The sequence below is a fragment of the Balaenoptera physalus genome (assembly GCF_965194825.1).
Source record: "Balaenoptera physalus genome assembly, chromosome: 2".
In the NCBI taxonomy this organism is placed as follows: domain Eukaryota; kingdom Metazoa; phylum Chordata; class Mammalia; order Artiodactyla; family Balaenopteridae; genus Balaenoptera; species Balaenoptera physalus.
The window spans coordinates 49,186,894-49,201,547 of NC_138883.1; the positions used below are offsets into that span (position 1 = coordinate 49,186,894).

At 41.1% G+C, this 14,654-nt stretch overlaps 1 protein-coding gene and 1 long non-coding RNA gene across 2 annotated transcripts in view; one reads left to right on the forward strand and one right to left on the reverse strand.

The window, feature by feature from the left end:
• Positions 1-14,654, forward strand: part of LOC309654458 — a 595,613-nt gene that overhangs the window by 534,475 nt on the left and 46,484 nt on the right. The window lies entirely within an intron of this gene.
• Positions 1,825-14,654, reverse strand: part of TMX1 (thioredoxin related transmembrane protein 1) — a 110,954-nt gene continuing 98,124 nt past the window's right edge. Inside the window, exon 9 of the mRNA XM_082448417.1 lies at positions 1,825-1,840. Within this exon, the coding sequence (XP_082304543.1) occupies position 1,840 (1 nt within the window). The 3' untranslated portion in view covers positions 1,825-1,839. The remainder of the gene's footprint in view (positions 1,841-14,654) is intronic.

A 14,654-nucleotide genomic window follows, 5' to 3' on the forward strand; every position in this document is an offset into this window, starting at 1 on the left:
AGAAACTTCTTTTGCCCCCAATTCCCCTACTGGCTACTTCCAATCCCTCTACTCTGTCTCCAATTCCTCCCCTCCCCTTGTCTCTTAAACCCATCCACACTGGCTTTCAGCCTCTACACCACAGACTCTGCTCTTGTCAGAGTGACAATAGCCTCCCCCTTACTGAACCCACCAGTCACTTCTCAGCCCTCCTCTAACCTGACCCTCCGGCAAGCTTGGCGCAGATCCTCTCACACTCTTCCCTCCATGCTTGCTTCTCGCGGCTTCCAGGGCACCACACTCTCCTGATTTCCCTTTCACTTCACCGGACGTTCCTCATCAGACTCCTTTGCGGGTTCCTCCAGACCTCTTGGGGAGCCTGGGGCTTAGGCCTTGCCCTTGTCCTGCTCTCCATCTGCACTACCCGGTGATCTCATGCAGTCCCTGGCCTTACACACCATCTCTACCCTGATGGCGCCCACATGTGCCTTTCATCCCAGGTGCTTCTCCTAAATCTAGACTCTTAGTCAATCAGTGCCTCCCGGACATCTCCACTTGAGAGTCAGACTCCAATGACCAAAAGCAAACTTTAGTATTCCTTCCCCAAATATCTTTACCCACTATCCCCCATCTTGAAAGCAACTCCATCCTTTCAGTTGGTTGCTCAGGCAAAACCAAAGAAACAAACAAAAAAACTAAACCAACCCAAAACAAAAAACTGTAGAGTCAGTAGTTCCACTCTTTCTCTTACACCCACTTCAACCTGTCAGGAAATCCTGCTGAATTTTTCTCCAAAATATGTCCACTTCTCACCATTTCCATTGCCACCATCTTAGTCCAAGCCTCTGGAAGCCTCCTTACTGTCTCCTCTTTTGTAGCCCTGCCCTCCTACAATCTCTTCTCAATGCTGCAGCCAGAGTGATCCTGTTTTAATACAAGTCCAAGCCCCCTCTGCTCCTGACCCCCCAGTGGCATTCTATCTCACTCAGTATAAATGCCAAAGTCCTAAATGCCCGACAAGACCTGTCATAATCTGGCCATTTTCTCTTTGACCTCATCGCCCTTTACCTAACCTCTCTCACTTCACTGAGACCACCCTGGCCCCTTTGTTCTTCCTCAGACATCCCCTGCGGGCCTCAGGGCCTTTGCACTGGCTGGTCCTTCTGCTTCAAATGTTCTTACTCCAGATACCCACATAGTAAAACTTCTGCTCCTTCTTCAAGTACTTGCTCAATGAATCTCCTTAACTATCTTATATAAAATATTCTTTAACATCTTATTACATTCTAACATTTTATAATTTACTGACTATGTTTACTTTTTTATTGCCCCTCTCTCCCTCTCATAATGTAAGCTCCAAGAGGGTAGGGATTTTTATCTGGTTTTTACTTTTTTCACTGATACATCCCAACACCTTAGAGCCATGCTCATTAAATATTTATTGAATGAAATCATATCTCCATGATTCTTAGCCCAGTGTCACGTACCCAGTAGGCACTCGGTAAATTTTCATTGAATAAGTAAATTAAACCACTCTACAACCTTTATTTTAAAATGGGTGTGCTTTGTTTGACAAAAGCTCTCTAGCAGAAAGTCATTTTTTAAAATCTAGAAAAACTGGAAAAGCATGTATAAGACTTATTTCCTTCAGACGAAGTACTGAAAGTACCATTTTTCATATCTTCATCTTCGCTGTTCCAGACACTTAAAGCTGACTAATTAGCAGCAGGACCTCAGTCTTGTAGCTTTCATCCAGCATTTGCTAGAATCAATGTCCAACAGGAACACTGTAGGCCTTTACTTGTTTTTCATGCCTCTGCTTCCGCACGCACCCCATGACTGAGTCCACTTATGCCCACACCTAATACCAAAGGAAAAAAAAGGAGAAAAGGATAGGAAAGAATTGGAGGTGATGGCAGTGAAGGAGGAGGTGCGTAAAGAAGCTACCATTTCTCGTTGCCTTACTATGGCAATCCAATGCTGCTCAAGTCAGCCTGAGTTTTGTGATCATCTGTAAACTTTCTAAAACCATAGACGCTTGGAACCCACCCCAGAGTTCCTAAGTCATAATCTCCAACAGTCAGGCCCACGTGTGTGTGCCTTGTTAAAACTCTCCGTAGCTAGGTGTGAGCAATACTGGACAAGGTGTTTCATGTTATCCCATTTCATCTTCAAAACAGCCACAGAAGGTAGGTATTTTGATCTTCATTTTATAGACAATGAAGCCAAGTCTCAGAGAAGTTAAGAACTTGCCCAAGGTCACACAGTCACGAAGTGACAAAAACAAAGTTCAAAGTCAAGCCTTTCTAAGCTCTACTCTGTCTGCAAATACAGGCCACCCCAAGTCCTACAGCACCCTGACAGGGGCAGGCCGTGCTGACACCCCTGATGGAATCTAGTCATCAGTCACTCTCAGGAATCTCAGAAATGCCTGCCAGAGTCAGGTCTCAAGGACTTCCCCCTGGGCACCCATTAGGTCCAGCACTCCTGCTCACCAACCCCAGGCCCTAGTCCTTGGCTTTGGCCTTAGCCCCAGTTCCTAAACCCTGCCTCCCGGTCCATCTCTGATAAAGTTATGGGGTGGTCCCCCTCCCTATAGTAAAATTGCACGTTTCCTTAAGGTTGTGAACACCCCTGCCCTGGATTCCCCATCTCCTTGCTCTACCTCCTCATGAGGCTCTGATCCTTCACCTCGTAGAACCACCTGCCCAACTCCAAGCCTGAGGCTACACCTATTATCCACTTTATCCATTCATTCACAAAGTTTTTACCGAGCACTCACTGAGAACCAGAAACTAGGCAGCTCAACGGTCCTAGTACCTTCACGAAAGTTATGGCAGAGACAATGTGAGGGTCAACTCACATTCCCACCTCCATTCGTGTACCTGGATCTAGTCATTTGTCGTAATGGCCATTTGCTCCTCCATGTATTCAACAAAAAGAACACATGGTAAGTGCTTTGAAGGAAAACAGGAAGATTCAACAGGCAGGGGACAGAGACCTTGACCCATAAGAGGCTAGCCAAGAAAGGCTTTGCCGTAATGAACTCGTCTACACTGTACCCATAGGATGGGAAGGTGCCAAGTATGGGAACAATGACAGGAAGGACATCAGAGGGAGAGGGGACAGGATGAACAGGTCTGCTGGGCAGGAAGGCGCTCCGAGGGGCAGCAGCAAGATGACCAGCAGGTATAGGGCTAGGGTCAATGTGTGCCATTCTAAAGGGAGAACAAGTGCAATATACACATTTTGCCAAGAGATACATTTAGACTAACAGACTCATACAAAGCCGTGAATACCAAAATGGGGCAGCAGGGAAGAAGCAAGGCAGGAGGGAGGCAGAAGTAAAGCCATGGACCACTTCAGACTCTTTGTGAAAAAAAAAATACTTGAACAGCGCTTTTTAAATCATGTTCTGCAAGGTCTTTCACTCATCCTTTCAACAAATGTCTATTACATGCCTACGTGGTGTCATATACTGACACTGAGGAGCCAGGGGCAAATAAGAAAAGTCTCTTTCCCTCCTCTCTCGCCATTAAACAGATTCTGACTCTGCCCAGGTGGGATCTTTCCCTCCCTGCCTTGCTAGGTTCCTCCTTGGGGGTCTTTAAATACAGAATGGGGAGCAGAGGATAGAAGGACAAAGTGGCACAGACTAGGGCTAGGGGACAATGTCCCCACCACCATGCCACCAGGGATTTTTAAGAAAGAGATAGTGCTGCAGTATGTGAGGAAAATTAAGAGGAAAGAACGAAAGTTTTAAGAAATAGAAAGAAATAGCATAGCTAACATACTCAGCTCTTACTCTGTGCCTGGCAATATTCTAAACATTCACATGTATCATCTCACTTAAACCTCATGATTTACAAACTATAATGACATCCATTTTACAGATGAGAAAACTGAGACACAAAGAGGCTGAGTAACTTGCTCTGGGTTACCCAGCTTCTAAGTGGTCAAAGCTGGGATTTGGACCCTATTGGGGTGGCTCCCGTGCCCATTCTCTCTATCATTCCATCATACTGCTTCTTGACACAAACTGCTCTTGACTGTCAATGTTTTTTATGGCATTCATGAAATGTAAATTTAAAAATTGCTACTCTATTTTCTTCTCTCAACCTTTCCATTATAAAATAAAACTGATTCAGAAAACAACACAAAGTGAATGTATAGTTTAATGAATTGGTACGAGGTGAACACCTTAGCAACCACCATCCAGGTCAAGAAACAGAACTTTGCAAGCCACCCCCAAAGCCCCTCCACGTGTCCCATCCTGGTCAATGTGTCTTCCTCCTCACAAGGTTAACCACTACTCTTTTAAGCTAATCATATCATACTTGAGTTTCTTTGTAGTTTTATCACCTAAGTATGCATCCTGGTATACTACAGTACAGCATTACCCATTTGTAAATTTGACATGTCTTTTAAGTCTATTATATTCTACAGGTTCTCTCCTCCATCCCTTTCTTTTTTCTTACAACTTCTCTGGGTATCTGACCTGTAGAACTCCCACCATCGGCACTTTACTGATTGTACACTCTCGGGGCAGTTCACCATGCTCCTCTGTCTTCTATGTTTTCTGCAAATGGGCAGGTGAATCCAGAGGCTTGGTCAACCTCAGGTTTGATCTCTTGGCAAGACTCTAGGTGCTAATTTGTTCTCTCACCAAGAGCCATGTGGTATGTCTGCTTGTCTCTCTTTTTGCAATGATAGCAGCTGTTGGTGCTTGATGCCAAGACTTATTCATCCAAAGGGTGTTGCAAAAGAGTGATACTCTACTTCTATCATTTCTTTTCTACTTATTAATCCATCCGTTGGAACACTTTTATAAATAAACATTTTCCCTCATCTACTATTTGGTTACCCCATGATACCATTCACATAGGAAAAACAGAATAAATGATTCTTTTCCTTCATCTACCAATGTTCACAAAAATAATTGGTTCCCTACCATCCTCTGAAGGAAATCAATTTTTTAAAATATCATTATGAAGTCATGGATTTTAACTTATTTGATGGGCTTCAAGAAATTATAATTATTATCCTTTTTAAAGCTTAAATTGTCACCCTTTGGCCAATAGAAGCCTTTTCAAGTTGGCTCCAGGGTGTTTCTGACATAGCCCTGGTGGTGTTTGATAGCTTCCTCACTATCTATTATGACAAGATGTTCCAGGTGCATATCCTACATTTTCCACCCCAAACCTGGAATTTGTCTAGATTCCTTTAGTGGGAAATGGCATTTCAAGACTACAATCTGGGCACTAAGGATGTCATAGAATCCAAGTTCATGTGCCCAAAGCACAGTGAAGACAAACTGAACCGTCAGAGTTGGAACAGAAAAAGTTTTCCTGAAGGGCCAAGCAAGGAGAATGGGTAGCTCATGCTCAAAAAGCCTGAACTCCCTGATGGTTTTCAGGGAAGAGTTTTTATAGGCAAAATTTTGAGGGAGGGCTGCAGGGTGCATGACGTTTCTCTGATTGGTTGGTGGTGAGGTAACAGGGCAGTGCTCCAGGAATCTTGTGCTCAGCCTGAAGTTACCATCCTCCACCTGAGTGGGGATCTTAGTTTCTGTAGAAGAACTCAGAGATATATTGTTATGTATATCCTTCGAGGAGGAACCAGGACCCTGCTTCATCTACACTTTTGTTTCTTGTCTGCTCCTCCTTTGTTTCTGCATTCCGTCCCTTCCCTAATTAGTAACTGTTTGAATCTGTCCTTTAGAACTCAGGTAAGGTCTAGGAGGCCAAAGCCTTTTTCCGAAAAACATGAAATGGGAGGCAGGGAAAGACTTTTGTACCCAGGAGGGCCCTACAGGGTCCTGCTCAGTTTCAAGCATGCTTATTGCTACTGGTTTGATCATTGCTTCTAAGCCTTTTCCATGAGCAGAGCTAGGAAATATGCACACACACACATACACAATGCACTGCACAACATACTTTTTTGTATGTATGTTATAGTCAATAAAAAGGTTTTTTTGTTGAACATTTTGTCCTTCATTTTGCTTCCTAAACTCCCAGTAGTATAGCCCACTGAGGACCTATTGGCACAAAGCCCATTTAGTATTTTGAAGTCTTTGTGGAGAAAGAAAGCAGTTCTTCAGTTTGAGTTTATGGATCCAACTCCCATCTCAATGTTGTTCATTTTCTCTCTCATATATTAGTTCCAAAAAATCTCTGCTCATCCATACCATTTTACAAAGTCTATTTATATTTTCCATATGCCAAAATTTCATCAAATAATCCTCTTGGGGGACTGTTTGAGATGCAAGCTGTTGCAGAAAAGAAGAGGAAAGAATGGCCTGTAGGCCAGCCCACCTGTGCTTTGCTTTCATTCTGTGAGTTTGCTAGTTGCAAGTCCGGACTAAGAATGAGCTACACAGGTTGCTAACACAACAGAAACACACCTTCTTATAAGGGATATTAACAAGAATATGGCCCTGAATCCTAATTTTAGCTTAAATGCTAGGCTATGAAAGGAGAAGTACAAGGGGCACTAGATTAAGGAAGGATTTAGTCTATACTGAAAAGCATGAGAATAGGATGGCAAGTGCAAAAGAGTCAAGGGCAGATATTCAGTTTCTGTCACACTTCCCAATGGAAACAGAGGGAAACATTTGCTATAACAGTTGTGTGGTCTTGAAGACAGGTCCAATGTGTCAAGTATGACATGGCATAATACATGTGAAAGGCCTTTGCGTGTTGCAATACACTGTGCAAATGAGCTAACGATACTATTATTAAATATTATTTAATTAAATTTGGAAATTCTTCTCTTAAAATTTCTTGACCAAGTCTGTGTGCCCCGACATGTCATTTTCAAATGAAAGGCAAAGGAACATGAGCACATGAGGCTGGCTGCCTCTCAGTGCCTGCAGGGAGGCCAATAATATGACTCTGGGATCATCATTATCTTCATAAAAAGAAAGTCTGGAGGTTGAAATGGAGCCAGCCTCCTTGGCTTCCCACTGACAAAAAGCACAAAGGCAAAACTCTTCTTATGCCCACAAGTCCTCACATGCCTTTCATTGTTTACCAGAACTCAGGCCACAGGCATTTTGACAGAGGTGCCATGTCCCAGGAAAGTTCTAGAAAGTGTGCTGCCCTGAGGCGGGGCACTGGGGCCTGAGCAGAATGAAGGGAAGGCAAGAACATGTGTGATGTTTCAGGGAAACTGAAAATGAATGAGTTTTTGAGAGACAAACAGGGAAGGAATGTAGATGTCCTGTGGGCCCCTAATTACGCAGGTTTATGCGTGGGAATCCCAGCAACACTGGAGGTAAATGAGAGTTATTTTATCAAAGAGATGATTCTTCTCTAGAGGGGACAGAATGATGAAGCACCAGCAAAATAAGTGGGGAATGCTACAATTATGGATTAAGTTGGAGGAATATCTTTAAAGAAGTTTCAAAAATCATTTTCTCTAGGTTTGTATCTCTCTGCTCTGTGGATGGGTACAGCCTCTTCCCCACTATGCAGAATTCTAGTCTTTATTTTATAAACAGTTGCTAACTTTTGCACTCATACGAGGAGTTTTCACTGAATTTGTTCTAATGCTGTTAAGAAAGAACAAATGTGCCGCCCAAGAATAGGAAATATAATTATTCCATTTTTACAACTTACTTTGCTTTCCTCTGCTGTGAGAGGAATAACAAATGAGATGGTTAAACTAAAATTTCTGACTCAGAAAACAGATCCCCTTCCTTTCCTAAATGGAATGTTATGACTGGAGACAATCAGATAAACAAATGGCTAAATTTTTAAATATGCATTTCAGAGAGAGGTTACAGCCTCCTCTCTCTCTCTTTCTCTCTCTCTCTCTCTCTCTCACATCAGTTCAATTCAATGCTCCAGGAACATCCAAATTCCTTCTATACAAAAGAACATAAATGTGCTATCAGGAACATCACTGATGGTATGAAGAGCTCCCATGTCCTGGCTGCAGCACAATCAGACTCTTTAATCCCCAGAGAATGGGGGTCTTCCTGTCACCTCAGAAGAGCCCTTGCTCTCTGAGGAAGCACCAGCATAAATGTCTCTGGGTTTCAACACGCTGTCTTCTCAGCCTGGATGTAGTACTCAAATCCAGCCTATCCTCAGCTTCTACTGTCCCTGCCGCCTCAACTTCTGGCTTCCCACTCTCTCTTCCGGTTCCAACTTGACCTTTATTTTCTTGGTTCTCACATCAGCCACCATCAGGAGCCACTGCCTCTGTTTCTGACTCTATGGCCCTGTTCTCAGGTGTCAAACTCCATCAGCTGTTTCCTATTTCTGCCTCCTGACAGTGAGAACCCTGTCTGCCCAGAGCTGGCAGGACTCAAATTTAGCAATCCTAACAGGAATTAATGCATTGGGTAGTAGCGGCTACTCTTTTCCGGAGGGTAATGTTTTTTAAGCTGCCTCACAGCTATCATGCCATGGGCTCCTGGAGTATAAGAAGATTAAGGAAACAGAGAAGAAGCATGCTTCAGCTCAAAGGAAGGAATATGTTAAACGGGCAATGGCAGTCTGCCTCAGGGAGAGAAGCACAGAAAGGGCTCATTTAGCTTCAGGAAGATTTCTTCAGTGTATTACAGCAAGAGAAGGTTGTTTTCTCAAACCAGAATCTAACCAGATTCACTGAGAATAATTGTAATAGGTTCAGTGAAGCAATATTTAAATAAAATGAGCAGTGTCAAATTTGGTTACAGAACAAGGTATGTGAAAAGAGATTCTAAATAATCTTATGCACAAGTCAGAAAGAGGAGGCAGTGTATTTTTGTTTGTTTTCATTGGTTTTATTTTTATTTATTTTTTAATTGATGTATAGTTGATTTACAACATGTTAGTTTCTGGTATACAGCAAAGTGATTCACTTATATTTTTTTCAGATTTTTTTCCATTATAGGTTATTAGAAGATAGTGAATATAATTCCATGTGCTGTACAGTAAATCCTTGTTGCTTCTCTATTTTGTGTATAGTAGTTTGTATCTGTTAATCCCATACTCCTAATTTATCCCTCCCCCATCCCTTTCCCCTTTGGTAACCATAAATTTTTTTCTAGGTCTTTGAGTCTGTTTCTGTTTTGTATATAGATTCATTTGTATTATTTTTTTAGATTCCATGTATAAGTGATATTATATAATATTTGTCTTCCTCTGTCTGACTTACTTCATTAAGTATAATATCTCTAGGTCCATCCATGTTACTGCAAATGGCAATATTTCATTCTTTTTTATGACTTAGTAATATTCCATTGTGTATGTATACTACATCTTCTTAAGCCAATCATCTGTTAATGGGTGCTTGGGTTGTTTCCATGTCTTGGCTATTGTAAATAGTGCTGTTATGAACATTGGGGTGCATGTATCTTTTCAAATTAGAGTTTTCGTCTTTTCTGGATATATGCCCAGGAGTGGGATTGCTAGATCATATGTTAGCTCTATTTTTAGTTTTTTAAGGGACCTCCATAGTGGTTGTATCGACTTACATTACCTCCAACAGTGTAGGAGGGTTCCCTTTTCTCCACACCCTCTCCAGCATTTGTTGTTTGTAGATTTTTTGATGATGGCCATTCTGACCTGTGTGAGGTGATACTTCATTGTGGTTTTGATTTGCATTTCTCTAATAATTAGCGATGTTGAGCATCTTTTCATGGGAAGCAGTGTATTCTTTGTATGGACAGGAAACCTCAACTCTCGAGAGCCTGCAGTCTTGCAGGACAGGTCAGACCAAGAAGCTGAGGTGAAGCGCAGGCTCTCTGCATGCTGAGCCCACAGGGAGATTTACTGAGACTCGCTGGAGAAGGGACAGGATACAGCAACCCAGCAAAATAAGGGTCACTTGGGGTCGGGGTAGAAAAAATGGGAATCATGACAAATCAGACACTAGAATGGAAACCACAGCAACTTCGGAAGAGAGAATCAGCCGGGAGAGCTCTGCTCTGTGGTAGGAAGCAAAGAGCCATCTGCCCTGCTACTCAGGGTAGTGTCCTTACAGGCAGGCTTAGAGGATAGCTATGCTGTGTGCACTTGTGGATGAAAGCAGAAGAGGAAATCTCCAAGGCCATCAGGAATGCCTCCCAACAAGTACAGTGGAACAATCACAGGACCTTTGGCTGTTTATAGTTCCATTTCATGAAGTTCAGTTTCCTCATCTGCAAAACGGGGCTAATAACAGCACTTACCTCAGTTAGGGCTGTTGTGAGGATTAAAGGGCTTAGTACCTGTAAACAAAGGTACTATGTGCCTGGCACATAATAAGTACTCAGTAAACATGAGCACTATAACTATAATAATTGTATGACCACCATTCAGAGTTAGGTCATCTACATATAATATTGTATTCACACAAATGACACCATGAGTTAGGTGTTTTATAGTCCGCTCCTCCAGTAAAGGGTCTAGTGGAAATCGATGAACAGAAATACACAAAAAATGTATAAAATGGCATTTTGACAGAACAGGACAAGTACAAGAAAATGCTGTTTGAGCCCTAAACTATGAATTGATTAACCTTGTATGACATTAGAACTCAGATTTGATTACTATTTAAATTCCAAATAGATTCTTCAGTTGTACAAAGTTAGGAGCATGCCACATGTAATTTAAGCTGGAGAGAAAAATGTCAAGGGGCTCAGATGCAGGTAGTATAAGGGAGACTAGTCTGTTACTCAAAGAGCAGAGTCAGCTGGTATATAAGGGGCCAGTCTGAAGGAGAGTCCCAGGGTTTTCAGGGAGGTATCCAGAGGCAGAAATCCAGGAAAAAACAAAGCCAAACCGGGGGACCAAGACAGATTGCCCAAAGTCTCCCTTGACATCCCTCATTGCTTTGATGAAGCCACTCATGAGTTTGACCATGAGGCAGATTAAAGGTTCCAGCCATGTTTTAGTCAACGTTCTCCAAAGAAACAGAACCAATAGAATGTGTATATAGAGAGAGAGATTTATTTTAAGGAATTGGCTCACATGATTATGGATGCTGGCAAGTCCAAAATCTGCAGGACAGGCTGGCAAGCTAGAGACCCAGGGAAAGCAGATGTTGTTGCAGGATTCTCCCCTCTTCTGGAGAGATCAGTCTTTTTCAACTAAGGTCTTCAACTGATTGGACAAGACCAACCCACATGATGGAAGGCAATCTGCTTTAGTCAAAGCTACTGATTTAAATGTTAATCTCATCTAAAAAAACCTTCACAGAAATGCCTAGATTAATATTTGATCAAATATCTAGGTATTGTGGCCTAGCCAAGTTGACACATAAAATTAACCATTGCAACCCACCCTCTGACAATTAAGAGGCAGCCCTCTGAATCCCAGCACCTAGACCTGAGACTCTGGAAATGACCTAAGTCTCTAGAAATGATCTCAAGTCAAAGGGTTAAGGAGGCTCTTGTCTCTGCACTTTTGATAGGGCAGAAATACCCTATCAGCAATGCAGCTTCTTCAACCATGTGTGTTTTTTGAAGTACTGGCTCTGATGTTTCAATTCAAAACACTAGACTAAAAAGGCTAGAAGAAGCTGGTGAAAATGTCAGTTCAGCATTAGTGACAGAGAAATCTTTTCATTTTATCATAAACTAATTTCTGAATAGATGTTGTCCTTTCACATTTTAAAATTACTATGAAACTGTCCTACATTAGTGCTATTTGCCATTTTCCAGCCTCGTTAGTAGTTCTACATGTTTGAGAAGAAAGACAGGTTGACTCTTGTGTGTATTCAGTCTGCAAATACCCATCAAATAAGACCCTCGATGTGTAGAAATTATCTTGGAAGAATGAGGTATCCTGTATTTACTTCCTGCTACGGAGCACATAGATAGGCAAAGTGCACAGCAAAATACTTTGCATGCATTCAAATGTTGAGGGAACTGAATCAATATACGTATTTTTTTAGCAAGTTCTTTCATTGCTCTGTACCTTAATAAATAGGTAATTTACTAATAAAAGGCTTATCTAGGAGTTGCCAAAATATTTGACTTTTTAAATAAAGTAGAAGCCACTCTGTGTAAATCATGGTTTTATTCAAAACGTAAATATTAACTCATTAGACACTGCGGACCTTTTATTCTCACTTCAGCAATAAAATGTCCCTGTCAATTAAACTGGGCAATTGTCAGTTAAACCTTAAGGAGAGCTTATACAGAATTGTGGTCTGGCATCCTGACAGCAAATGTCGAAGTTTCCTTATGAAGACAAAACCTTTTTACTCTTCAGAGTAAGCACTCTCCCGATGCCCTACTGTGCGTTCCTGAAATGTTGAAATATATTCCTCTCTGATTCTCCTTGAAATAAACAGAGTGGGGTATGAGCTGATAAGGAGTTGCCTTTGGCCATCTGGGTCAGGAATGCAGAAAGCATAGTGCTCCAAATCATGCTGTCAGCTCAAAGTCTGCTGATAGGACCAGGGAGGGAGACTCCCGTCTTTGGGTTACTGACCCAGTTTGCAGGAAGATGACCATCTTTGATGCCCAACAGGACCTCTCTACCTATGTGAGTGGAAAACGGCAGTACAGTGACTGCCAAACCTGGCTTTATCTGTACATGAAAGAAAGAACCTGAACTCTAGAAGGAAGTAACACAGTTTTCAGTACCTGCCACAATCCTCAACGTTCTCTACATAGTTTGGAGGTGCTGTTTCTCATTTGTTGGTTATGTCAATGGTGGTGTGTATCTTCCACCCATAAATTTGGGGGCATCTCATGGCATCCTATATAATAGTTAACTCCTTGGAGGAAAATCTCCTGGAGCAGTCATTCCCAAAGTGCATGCCAGGGAGCACTAAGTCATCAGGAGTCAGGGTTACTTGTGGGGAGAGGGAGAAAGGATTCTGAGATTAATTTCAGGAAAACACGATTAAACAAAGTTCAGTAGTTTTCTCGTGCAAGACTTCTCAGAGCCTTTAATATGCTAATGTGGGTTGCCATCTGTGTGTTTTGTGTGTGTGCACGGTGGGTGCTGTGTATATTGTGTCTGCTGCATGTGTTATATGTGTGTTGTATTGCTGAACTGGTGTTTTTCCAAGTATATACAGAGTATAAACTGGAAAATTCTATGTATTTAAACTTGACTTTTCATATGTACTTCTTAAGCTTTATTTTTTTTCTGCATTAAAAAAATTAATATATTTTTAGACTAGATGAAACAATTCCTTATAACGGCTATTTCTGTTTAACAGAATTCTAGCTAGGCTTGTGTAAAAGAAGCTTACAGAAACTTAAAGAAAAAAAAAAGACTAAACTTAAGTTTAACTTAAAGCTTAAAGAAGAAACTTCTATTAAATACAAATGCCTATTAAGTCTGTAATCAACTTGGAAAGTGTTCAGCTAAAAAACTGAATGTATTAGGCCTTGATACTAATAATACAATGAAATGTAGTTTTTAAGATAATATTCAAAAAGGAAATAAAGCACTAATGAAAGAGTAGCAATCATACCTCAAATATGAGTGCTGTACACAAAATAAATTGTAAAATGAGAACATTTAAATAAAAATACAGAACACCAATAGAATGTATTTATTCACTTTACCATAACTCTAATATTGACACTGCACAATTCCTAAAATTTTCACAATTTTTAAATTAATTTCCAGGCATTAAGTACCTAAATAATTTTAATATTGTATCTAAGGTCTTTCTTTTCCTTTCTTGGCACTTTCTCCTTTCACTTGGACTTAAAGTTTTCTTTCCACCAATTTCACCCACCCAACAATACCTGAGCAAATACGGTAGCTTATAAAGGGAAAGCATGCTTACCTTGCTTAACTTCAGAAAGTCACCCAATGTCTATCTACCATCAATCAACTTCATTTTGGTTCCAATCTAGTGGTTTAACACGGTTCAACCACTCATTCTTAATATTTCAAAAGCTAATGGAAATTGCATTAACTATAACACCAAATGTCTTTGCTTTTAGCCAAATTACATTAATTATAATTATTCTATCTAGAATATCTCAAGCTGATCAGAAGTTCTGTGTAGCTGATTAATTAGAAATAGATGGGAAGGTGAATTATTACTTAGTAAACTAAATTAATATAATGGACAAAAATATTCAAAACATGGAGTACATGGAGGAAAGACATAATGAAAATGTTCAGCATTATGAAACTAAAAATATCCAGCTTCTGCTGGCAAGAAAAAACATTTGTTAAGAACTTACTATGTGTCGGATACCATCCCAAGTGACTTACATGCATTATTTCATTCAATCCTCAACACCCTGAAATACATACTATTTTTATAGTTAAATTCAGAGGCTCAGAGAGGTTAAATAATTTGCTAAGGCTGAATAGCTAATGAATAGAAGAGCTGAGATTTAAACCCACCCTCTTACATACTACCCTGAGAAGGAGACTGTATTAATTTTCTGTTGCTGAGTAACAAATTACTACCAACTTAGTGGCTTAAAATAACCCCCATTTATCATCTCAGTTTCTGCAGGTCAGGAGACGAGGCATGGCTAAACTGGGTCCTCAGCTCAGGGTCTCTCAAGGCTGCAATTCAGGTGTCAGCCTAGTTGTGTGCCTTTCTGGAGTTTGGGGTGGTATGGTTATTCACATGGCTTTTGGCAGAATTTGGTTCCTTGCAGCTGTAAGACTGAGGTCCCTGTTTTTCCGCCGGCTCTCAGCTGGGGGCCACTCTGAGCCTTTAGAGGCTGCCTGCAGTTCATTGCCATGTTGTAGCTTCCTTCTTCAAGGCCA